Raw genomic sequence first — 11,718 nt, forward strand, 5'->3', positions numbered from 1 at the left:
TGGTAGTTCCCGAGGGCTTCGGCTCTGCGACTTATGTTCCAGCTCCTCAGGGTTAGGTGCTCCTTCCCCTAGTTATGGTAAAAGTGGTTACAGATGGGCAGCCACAGAAAGGGGGGTGCCCAGGGTGGGGTGTGACCGAAGGACCCCCCATGTCCTGTGTCCTTCTGGAACATGCTCTGCTCTTGTAGGCATATTGTGTGTGCTAGGCACTTGTAGATGGAGATTCTGGTGTGGGTCTTACCTCCGGGCCTGTGGGAGAATTGGGACATCTTCCAGGCTATAGCTCAGGTAGAAAAGAAAGAGCAGGGCCGGGGGCATGGCTCAAGTGGTAGAGTCACTTGCCTCGCAAGCAGAAGGACCGAAGTTCAAACCCCAGCACTGCCAAAAGGAAAAGAAAAGAGCACAGAATCTTCTGGTTGTGGGTTGTCTGAGATTACGTAAAGCTCCTAAGCTCCTAACCTTTATTTCTAAATCTTAAAGAATGACAACCTTAGGATCTGCGTCTCCTAAGGCCGCAGGGTGTGGTGGCTCAGATGTTAGTTCTGCCGCTTGTGGTGGCTCGGCCTTGCGTGAGCCAGCGAGGCTCTCTGGTCTCAAGTTTTCTCACTTGTGAACTGAGTTCCAGTCAGTTCTTCCACCATACACCGGTTGGGCATTTTCAACCATGCCGGGTACCGGGTAAGTACATTGTGTCTGTGTGCAGCAGGAACAAAGGGCGTTTATGTTTTTAAAAAAGTGTCGATGATGCGTCATTGTGGGAACAAGAGGATGGAGAGGTTGTTCCCATCGCACTCGTCATTGTGAGCGATTTGAAAGTGTGAGCAAAGTCTCCAGGGCTCAGGGCTTCTAGTCCACGGGATGATGGTGCCGGGGAGCTGGGCTGACGGGCAAGTTGGTGAATCCTGGTCTCTTTGATGTTGGGGGTGAGGGTGAACCAAGTCTTTCAGGCTGAGCTCAGAAGTCTAGATGCTGAAGGACAGATACTGAGGGAACTACAATTTTAAAATGTGACCAAACCCTTGCCTATGAAGAAACAGATGCTCTGGAGTCGGGTTAACAGAAATGTGACCCCGGGAGCTTGTTTCTCTGGCCTGGATTCCTAGACCCTTTCCCTCCATCCCTTCTGCGTGACAGTGGGTCGAGGTTTGCAAAGAGAAGGCCGGCGCTGCTGGGGCACGTTAGCATCCTGGGGCACGCTGTTGTTTTGTGTCTGGCAGAAGAGAATGAGTTCATCCTGTACGCCATGCGCAAGTCCATCTACCGCTACGACCTTGCCTCTGGAGCCACGGAGCAGCTGCCGCTCTCGGGGCTGCGCGCGGCTGTGGCCCTGGACTTCGACTACGAGCACAACTGCCTGTACTGGTCTGACCTGGCCCTGGACTCAATCCAGGTGAGCCCATCGGCCCCTGGCCTCCTCCTGGGCCTGGGCCTCTGACTGTCCCCTCCCAACATGCTTCAAAGGTGTCCGTAGCAAGAGGTTTAGAGTAGAAACGCATCTCAGGAGTGACAGATAAAACCTCACTTGCTTCCTTCTGTACATATTAGAAGGCAATGACTTAATAATTATTTTTTCTTCTTATTCTCCTTCCTTCTCCCCCTTCCCTCTCTTCCCCAAGAAGCCCCAAATTGCACTGTTGAGGCCTCACTTCTGCTAGGAATATTCTGGAACTAGCAATGTAAGATGCATTGTGTATTGTACCAGCTGCTGCCAGCCTCTTTCTTCTCAAGTTATGACATGGTAACAATTGACTTATCCAAGGTTCCTGTAATTACCCACTCCACTTATTCTAAACACAGATAAGAACCACGCCATCAGCAGGCCGAGGTAGGAGCCCAGGATTCATCTTGGGCAGTGTAGTGAGATCCTAGCTTTAAAACATAGCAACACACACACACACACACACACACACACACACACACACACACACACACACGTATTGAAGATCCCTGGATAAGCTAGAAAGGGCCATAAATGCATTTATGAACTGAATTCTGTGCATTTTAAAGGAGAGCTATTTGATCTTTATTTTTTGTCTCCTTAGTCTTTTTAGAAAAGCAGTTCCAGTGAGTTTTATCTGTATTGGCCAACCCAATAAAAGTTTTAGGGCTCCTGGGAATGTGGGAGGGGGGGCTGGGGTGGCACAGAATGTAATCGTGCCAGGCCAGTGCCGCATAGCCAACAGCTTCTCCGGGGAAGAAAGAGGAGAAAAGGAGACACAGCTCAAAACTACCAGCAGTCTGGTTTCATTTCTGTTAAAAAAAAAAAAAAAACAACAACAGACTTACACATGGCAGTCATCTCTGGCTTCAGGATTACAATGCAGGGCCTCGTTCAGTAATCTGTGTTCATAATGATAATACAGGGTAATAGAGATGATTCTGTTACTCTGTTTAAAACTGCAAACCAGAATAGATTTTAGTAGTGTTCTCAAAATAGATTTTAATAACATATCTGGAGAGCTTACTTCCATAAACCAGCTCATTGCTGTCCGTCCAGCCAGGCAAATAAAGGGTTACTGTCCATGGGATTGATTCACTCTGAGCCACCTGAACCCTTCGGTGTTCTGATGGTTTTTCTGTCCCTAGCGCCTCTGTTTGAACGGGAGTACGGGACAGGAAGTGATCATCAACTCCGGCCTGGAGACAGTGGAGGCCCTGGCCTTTGAGCCCCTCAGCCAGTTGCTGTACTGGGTGGATGCTGGCTTTAAAAAGATCGAGGTATGTGCCTGCTCCTGTGGTTCCACACTAAGTGAACAGCAGGACCACCTGAGCTCAGAGACACGCTCGCCACAGGGCTAGGGGCCAGGGTATCGGACAGAGCTGGAAATGTTCTGTGAAGTTCTGGGGAATTGATAAGCTGGCTTTGTGGAGAAGGGAGAATAGAGGGTCACTTACGGAAATGACTGCTTCCGTCTGAGGATAGGTGCTTGGTAGGAAAGCCTGTGCTTTGGCTTACTAGAAGCAGAGTGATGATAATATCAGAGCAGAAATACTCCAGTATTATTCTGGAGTAATAATTCCCATCAGCATTGTTGCTCATTTCTAGCTGCTACAAACTATACTACCCAGTAACTTGCTCCACTGACTCGCCCAAGGCCACAGCGTGAGGGTAATAAATGTGCTGTGCAACCCAAAAGCATTGTGTATACAGCATGCAAATTGCTGCTGGGGCCCAGGGCTGTGCCCCAGCAACTCTTGTACCTACCTGCAGGTAGGCGTGGCTCGGGGCAGCTAGCCCAGCAGAACTGGGGTACCCAGGGCTCAGTGCAGGCAATGAGACAGGACAGCCTGGAGAGGCAGCCCCGGATTCAGGCGCTGCGCTGCCAACTGCTGGATGTAGGGCAAGGGGCTTCTCTTCTTTAAGCTTCAGGTTTTGTTATGGGGAAGGTGGCGACGCATTTATCCACAAAGCCTGTGGTGTGTGATGTGTGCCAGGCCTGGTCTCAGGCTCGAGGACAGCACAGTGGGCCAGGCATACAAACTCCTGTTTGGGGAGACCTGACGTGTCAGTGGAGAAAGCCAAGAGATGAAAGACAGGAACTGGTTCTCCTGGCGCTGAGCGCCATGAGGTTCTCAAAGCAGTAGGTGGCCGGGAGCTCTGGGCGGTGGCGGGAAGCGGGGCAGAGAGACTTCTGGGGCTCTGGCATCTTAGCTGAATATGCTGGGACCAGTGGAGGCTGACTGGGGTTGGGGGAGGGTTACTGGAGTTGGGGGAGGGTTACTGGAGTTGGGGGAGGGTTACTGGAGTTGGGGAGGGTTACTGGAGTTGGAGAGGGCTCCTGAGAGACGTGAGTGAGCTATGTAGAGTGGTTCAGGAGAGTTAGGAGAGGGGGCAGACGCGGAGCTGCGGGGATGTCCCTCTGGGGTTCGGGTGAACGGTGGGAAGGGCAGGCCGGCATGGGCCATTGCAGGAAAGCAGAGAGGAGGCGCTCCTGGAGAGGCACCAGGCTTGGAGAATCATGAGATGAGCCGTCCAGCCAATGTGGGAGAGGGAGAAGGTCAGACCAGTCTGTGGACTCCTTGCAGCAGGGCTGTGACCTGGAGAATTGGTTCTGTGTGCAGTGTAGAGCCCAGGAGGCTTTGGGCCACGGTGACCTGGGCCAGCCAAGTGGTAGACACAGGACGGCCTCCAGCCAGCCCTTCAGATCTGCAGTTTTGCATCCCAGGATTAAAAATACTCACAACAGCAAAGCAAAGCAAAACTGTACTCAACATGTACAGACTTTCTTTTCTTGTTATTTCCTTAACAACCCTGTGTAGCAAATGTTTGCGTAGCGTTTGCACTGCGGTGGGTGTTACAAGCAGTTGAGATGATTTAAGGGTCACAGGAAGATGGCAAACACTACACAGTGTTCTCATTATTCCTTTTTTATTAGATACTGTTGGCATTTCAAAATCAAATCACCTAATTGCGTCTCCACCTTGGGACAAAGGGCAGCTTTTGCTTCATTCTTCCTCAAAGCCTAAGGCTGAAACACACAATCTATTATGTAAACATAGGTATCTGATAATAGGCAACAATTCTTGCCCTGAAGTTGATCGGAACAATCATGTGATATTATTTAAGGGGCCTCTACCTCCTTAGAGGATGGCATCTGTTGGGGGTGGCTCTGGAAACCCCCAGAGGAGGGGGACACGTTGCTCTTGCTGCCCCTTCAGATTGTATAAGAGCTGTCACACCAGCCTGGGGTGGCGTGGGGTGGCGTGGGGTGGGGTGGGACAAGGTGGGACGGTTGGGGGATCAGCGCATTCTGATGGTAAACGAGGCCGGGAAGCAGAGCTGTGGAGGGGAGCATGCCACTGTAGGCAGACACGTTGAGCCTTTTAAGGCAATCAGATCCAACCTGGCCTTCCGGCTTCCCCCTCTTCCTGTCAGGTAGCCAATCCAGATGGTGACTTTCGACTCACAATCATCAATTCCTCTGTGCTCGACCGGCCCAGGGCTCTGGTCCTCGTGCCCCAAGAGGGGTAAGTGGGTCTCCAAAAGGAAGTCAGCTTGGTGTTGAATGTTGTGGCAATCGCAAGCACAAAGGGCTGGATAAAACCTCTGCCTTTTCTGAGTGGGGGGGGGGTAGGTGGCAGCCTCGTGGCCAGCTCCCCGTTTGCTGTGTATCAGGCGGGTGTCTCATGTCCCTGGGATGTTTCTCTCGAAGGGGAAGGTTAGGAGGGTCTTCACAGACGAGGCAGACCCGCTCATGGCTTGTCAGGACTGAGTTTCATGAAGGACATACACATTTGATTCAGTCCAGCTCTCCGGTGAGTTTCTTGGGAACTGCAGAGGTGCCTTTTACTAACTCCTTCACGAAGAGAAACATCACTGTACGGGAGATAGTGAGTTAACCTTCCTCCCACTGCATTTATGATCGGCAACCGAAAATTCTAAAAATAATCTGTGTACCCGATTAAAGATAATAACAGAGAATAGAAGTTAGTTTTCTCCCCTTTCCCCCCCTTTTTTTGGTGCTTTTGGGGTTTAAACTGGGACCTGTGAGCCGTACCCCAGTCCTTTTTGCTGTAGAGATTTTTTTATGTAGGTCTGTGTTTTTGCCTGGGTTGGCCTGGGTTTACAACCCTCCCCAGACACCCACCACCATGCCTGGCTTTTGTTTGAGCTGGACCCTTAACTTTTCACCTGGTGTTCTTGAGCCATGATCTACATGTTGACTTCCTGCACAGTTGGCATTACAGGCTTGGGCCACTGTGTCTGGCCAATCTCCATTCTGATTCTGAACTTCCCAGCCTCATCCACACCCCAAGGAGTAGTGTTATTGTTAGTTTCTTGTGTTGCATTGGGAAGTGCTGCGAGCCACTTACAAGCATTGCCTTCCGGCATGCCCTGCCCCACAGGGACACATGCAAGTGCCGCTTAGACTCCTAGCACACTTACTAACAGACCTACTTTGGAAATGGTTCCACTATCAGTGAACACCTACAGGTTTGTAGGTTTCAGAGTAGTCTGTTGCATGTACCACTGTATACAGCTATGCACCTATATTTCTATATATTACATAATTCCATATACTATCTTTGCATCATTTGATTGCAGGTAAGTTCTAATACCTCTAACTGGAGTCAACGAAGCAATAGTTTCACACACAATAATCATGGAGGATTGTATTTTGTGAAGCCCTGTGTCTCCTGTTGACGAGATGTGTGTTGTGTCTTCGTTCTGAGCAGCGTGCTGTTCTGGACCGACTGGGGTGATCTGAAGCCCGGCATCTATCGGAGCAACATGGACGGCTCCGCTGTGCGTCGGCTCGTGTCGGAGGACGTGAAGTGGCCCAACGGCATCTCGGTGGACGAGCAGTGGATCTACTGGACCGACGCCTATCTGGACTGCATCGAGCGCGCCACCTTCAGCGGCCAGCAGCGCTCGCTCATCTTGGACAACCTCCCGCACCCCTATGCCATCGCTGTCTTCAAGGTGAGCCCTCGCTGTCCGCCCCAGTGCAAGGGGCACGCGGAGGGGCCAGGCCGGGCCAGCCGGGGCTTTTACATCGCTGCTGTCTCGAGTCCTGCGGAGTTCTGAGTGTGGATCGATTCGTTCAGCATCACGGCTCCCGCCTTGCTCACGTCGCAAGTGCCTGTGGCGGCGCTCAGTTCCGAGGCTTTGTCTCCTGTGAGGCTCGCCGTGCCTCCTTGCCCCTCACAGGAGCCGGGTCCCTCCGCGCGACCCTCGTAGTGCTTTCCATGCTACACATCAAAAGGGTTCTGCCCCTTTAAAACCGGCCGATTTCAACCTGGGGGTCCTGTGTGTGGTCAGACTCGAATGCTCGCCAGATGGCTCCTGCGTGGGGCTAGTTGGTGAGGTGTGGATGAAGTCACCGACGCGTGGGGTTGAGGGGAATTCTGGTCAGGCCCCTCATTCAGCCAACATATGTCCACTTGTCTCCTCCTCTGCCTGGGCCGTGTGGGACAAAGGAGAAAAAGGCTGGACCCACCGGCGAAGGCTTTGTCTTGTGTTTCAGAATGAGATCTACTGGGATGACTGGTCGCAGCTGAGCATCTTCCGAGCGTCCAAATACAGCGGCTCCCAGATAGAGACCCTGGGCAGCCAGCTCACGGGGCTGATGGACATAAAGATTTTCTACAAGGGGAAGAACACGGGTAAGGCAGAGGCCCCTCCTCCGGCCTCAGGCGAGGGGCGGCGTGCGGGCTAGCGCCCCGCACTGAGCAGGCTCTGGTTGTCACGACAACATGAGCATTATTTAATTTCTTCCTAATGACATCTTAATTTCTTTTCTAATGACACACAAACATCTGGAAGACAGCGTGCTTTGCCTGCCTGGAGCGGCGGTGCTGGGTGGGTGATGGCGTCCTCCTACCCGGCCCCTTGCCACGGGCGGAGGAGCAGCGGGTGAGCCAGGGTGCTCACGCTGGAGCAACGGGTGAGCCAGGGCGCTCACGCGGCTCCATGCCTCTCTCTGTGTGGCGCTTTTATCTTGTGCTCCTGAGGTTGGAACTCGGGACCTCAGATTTTCCACCACTTGATCCGTCCTGCCCCCGTCCCTTTTTGCTCCTGTTATTTTTCTGCCGAGGTCCCTATGTTTGGCCCAGAGAAGTCTTAGGCTGCAGCTTTCCTACCTCTGCCACTTGCACAGCCGGGATCACAGGCATACACCACTTGGCTAGACGAGAACTACAGTTCTCTTGATGTGAACCTCCTAAATCTGATCTTTCTTCCTTCAATGCCATTTTTCCTCACTGATCTCTGGCCCGACTGGATTCTAGGGAACTCAGGCAAGAAGAATAGCCCCTTTATGTGTCACCTGTTTTATCACACAGGATTGAATAGTATCCAGGGTCAGCTGACTCCTTTATTGAGAAACTGCTAAGTTCTCTGTGTTGAACAAGAACCTTGATACTGTTTTGTGGTTCTTGGCTCACGGTGTGAAGAGAAAATTGACAAGGAAAGTGATACAGTTAGAGATACCACGCTAATCCCTTCGGGACTGAGGAAGATAGCCTGAGAACAGCTTCCAAAGACTATAAAGTATCTTACATATGTATTATTGTTATGCCCTTCCACTGGCCTGCAAAGAGGGAAGGCTGGTGGTATGATCAGTGTTTGCAGATTAAGGAATGAAATTGTAGGTATTCAGTAGCTTTCCCAAGGGATTCTTGCTAGGGTGCCTCTTATTGCGGTATACTTAACTTGTGGCCACACCAGGGGGCTGGGGGTGGAGAATGGGGTAGACAGCATGCTCTGAGCGCACGTGCGCATGATCTGCTCGTGTCCAGTTAACAGGCCTGTGACCCTCAGCTTAGGTATGCATTGCTCTTCTTGTCCCCAAGAATCGCCTTCATTGAGACTAGCCAGAGAAATTCTAGGTCTGCACAGAGGCAGGCCCATTTGAACCGGAGATGTGTGCTGGTGGGCAGAACGTAGTCTGTGTTGTACAGGGTCGACTGTGACTTCCCTTTGGCCCAGGATTGGTTAATGCATCCCTTGGCTCCCATTCTCGCTTTGCTTTTGGGATGATCTTTCATTCTGTATTTGGTGGGGGCGGGACCCTCTCAGAGGCTTCCTGGCTACCCAGAGAGATGCACAGCCAGGAAACAAGGGAACAGTGCCCCAGGGATGCTATTTGAGTTAGGTCAAAGCTGCTACAAGAAGGAGTGTATTTGCTTTTTTTAGCTACTAAGAGCTAATTGCAATTGACGATGCATATTAGTTCCCTCAATGCCATTCATTTTTGTTATTTTTCATTCTTGTTTTTTTTTGGGGGGGGTGATGGGGAGACAAGAATTAAACCCAGAGTTTTGCACATGCTAAATGTGCACGCTGCCGCTGGACGATGTCTTTAGTCCCTCATCTCTTGTTATTTTGTCTGTGCTCAGCCCATTTGCGACTTTCTGCTGGCCAAGTAAACACTAGCCGTAAATACATTCATTAAGGGAGGGCTGTCATCCACACCACACCAACAGGCACTGTGGGCCGGCAAAACCTTCTTCATCTTCCCCAAGGCCATGTGGACTCTGGGCTTGAAGATAAGAGAAATGGCCCAACACTTGTCCAGAGCTCACACTAAGGAAGTAGTAAGCACCAGAGCCATGATGGCTGCAGAAACTGAAGGAAATCCATCAGGCCTTGCTGTTATTCGAAGAGCAGTGTTCCTGTAACTATGACAGCAGTTTTGAATACTGTGTTTGGTGGTGGTTATTGTTCAGTCAGTTCTGGGGCTTAAACTCAGGAGTGGTGTTGTTGGGGAACATGGCTACAGGGGTATGACCCCTCCCCAGCGCTGTGGGCAGAGGTGGGTGGGTATAAGAAATACCTCAGGGGCTGGGAAGGTGGCTCAGTGGTAGAGCGCTTGCCTTGCATGCCTGAGATCCCGGGTTCAATTCCTCAGCACCACATAAGCAAAAAGAAAAAAGCCAGAAGTGGCGCTGTGGCTCAAGTGGTAGCACTAGCCTTGAGCTGAATTGCTGAGGGACAGCGCCCAGGCCTAGAGTTCAGGCCCCACGACCGGACCCAAAAAATAAAAAAAGAAAAAAGAAACACCTCAGCTGCTCACATAGCCTTTCTAAGCTTCTCACTGTCATTTCTGCGAGACCAGGAGGTTGTAGCCTGTCTTCCTCGTGTTCCGAGGCTCCCTCGTGGACCGTGTTCACTTGGCGGTTGCGTTGTTCTTGTCTCCTCTCCAGGAAGCAACGCCTGTGTGCCCAGGCCTTGTAGCCTGCTCTGCCTGCCCAAAGCCAACAACAGCAAAAGCTGCAGGTGTCCAGAGGGCGTGGCGAGCAGCGTGCTCCCGTCTGGGGTCCTCATGTGTGAGTGTCCTCAGGGTTATCAGCTGAAGAACAACACCTGCACCAAGGAAGGTAGGTCTCTTTTTGCCTGTGTCTTCCTTCTCCTTTCTCCTTCCCTGTTTCTCATCTTGGCTAGATGTTCCCTGACCTGTCAGGTTATTGGGAAATGTCCCAGCTAGACGTGAAATGCACCTGGGTACTTACCGACATTCTAGCCCGTGACATTCCAGTGTGCACTCAGCACCAGCCTGAGCTGTCTGTGAAAGTAGTAATGTGCCTTTGACAATGGTGTCATCAGAGCGCCTGGCTCGTCTTCATGGTCCATCTTCTGCATCTTTCTTTCCTTACCCACTCCTTGGGACTTCCAGGTTCTCCACTTCTGCTGATTATGGGCTGGCCCGGCCTGTCTGGGAAACCTGACTGCTTGACTCTAGAGGAATGGACTCATTTTTCTCACCAGTGTACAGCTGTCCACCACTCACAGCCTGAAGCAGCCTGAGTTTTTAGACCTATATTTCGGTGATGGGCTCTGTGCGTGCTCTATGGCCATTTTGTCATGATTTCCAAGTCTTGACAAAATATCCATAGCAGCCTTCCCCAGCCCCTTAGATCTGGAATACGTAGATTTAAAATACTTTCCTCCAAAAGCCTATTGTTTCCTGTTCCCACTTCCCGGTCCCTAGCCTCACACCTCGGTCAGCGAGAAGCCGGGAGGGGCCTGGTGGGCGGCACACGTGCTGTCTTCTCTTCTTTGAGGTCATATTTGCTTTGTAACCCTAACCTCACTTGGCCCTGCCGTTCCCGAGGCCCAGGGGTGAGGCACACAATGGGAGCCTTCTATCCATCTTGCTTAGGAAATACAGATGAGAAAAAGATGGCCTGCCTTCCTTAGAAGGCCCTTCCTTGCAGACTCTGGATGGCATCCTGAAGCCATTGGGAGAGAAATAAAATTCACACCACGCTCCATGAGGGAGGGTAGGATACTCTGTCAGATTGAGTTTTCAAAATCATGCCGTGTGTGTGTGTGTGTGTGTGTGTGTGTGTGTGTGTGTGTGTGTGTGTGCGCGTGCGTGCTTTAAAGACATGGGCAAAAACAACAACAGCAACAAATAACCCTTAGTAACTTACTCTGCTCTTGAGTTGGAAGTATACGCCATATGATTACCTGTGAATATATGGCATCATCCTTCAGTGTTCTGGGGATTGGTACAGAACTCCACTAGTTCTGGAATTCCATGAATATGCATGTCTCTTATAGGAAATGACATAGTATTTGTTCTTTTTTTTTGGGGGGGGTGTTGTTCATGGGTCTTGAACTCTGGGCCTGGGTGCTGTCCCTGTGCTCTTCAGCTCAAGACAAGCGCTCTATCACGAAATGACATAGTATTTATGTGTGACCTGCACACATATCTCTGTGTACTTCAAATCTCCCCTGGATTACTTCTAATACCTAACATATTATAAAGAGGTACCCTACTGTATTGATCAGGGAATAAAAAGCTGGTGCATGTTCAGGATAGATGGAGATATTTCAGTGTGTGGTTGGCCAGCAGGGAACCCATGCGTGTGGACATCTGGCTTTGCACACAGCACAGCGATGGATGTAACGGACGCGTGTGTTGTAGTGCTGTGTAGACAGTCCATTGAAGAGTTGCTTTGTTACTTAGCATTTTCTTGTGCCCATGGACTGTACTGGGTATCCAAGGGGCCTTGCCAGTGCTATCAACACTGCTAAACACTGCCACACTGCCTCTCCCCTGCAGTTGTAGTTTAAAGAGGAAGGAAGGAAGCTCTCAGGGGAAGGATTTTCTTTCCTTGGTTGCACGTGTGCTTGTGACCCGCCCCCTTCCCCCGCCTTTACTGCAGAATGATGTAGGAAGAGAAGTGGGAGTTTAGAGAAAGTCCCCTGGTCCAGCAGTATGAATAATCTTGATTCTGTTTCCTCCTCCTCCTCCTCCTCCTCCTTCT

At 51.0% G+C, this 11,718-nt stretch overlaps 1 protein-coding gene across 1 annotated transcript in view; it reads left to right on the forward strand.

Annotated features, from left to right (window-relative positions):
• Nucleotides 1–11,718, forward strand: part of Sorl1 (sortilin-related receptor, L(DLR class) A repeats containing) — a 104,656-nt gene that overhangs the window by 52,283 nt on the left and 40,655 nt on the right. The window contains exons 19-24 of the mRNA XM_013009510.1: nt 1,218–1,390; nt 2,587–2,718; nt 4,877–4,968; nt 6,178–6,424; nt 6,969–7,107; nt 9,649–9,822. Coding sequence (XP_012864964.1) covers nt 1,218–1,390; nt 2,587–2,718; nt 4,877–4,968; nt 6,178–6,424; nt 6,969–7,107; nt 9,649–9,822 — 957 coding nt within the window. The remainder of the gene's footprint in view (nt 1–1,217; nt 1,391–2,586; nt 2,719–4,876; nt 4,969–6,177; nt 6,425–6,968; nt 7,108–9,648; nt 9,823–11,718) is intronic.

The sequence above is a fragment of the Dipodomys ordii genome, unplaced genomic scaffold, assembly GCF_000151885.1.
Source record: "Dipodomys ordii isolate 6190 unplaced genomic scaffold, Dord_2.0 Scaffold10, whole genome shotgun sequence".
NCBI lineage: Eukaryota > Metazoa > Chordata > Mammalia > Rodentia > Heteromyidae > Dipodomys > Dipodomys ordii.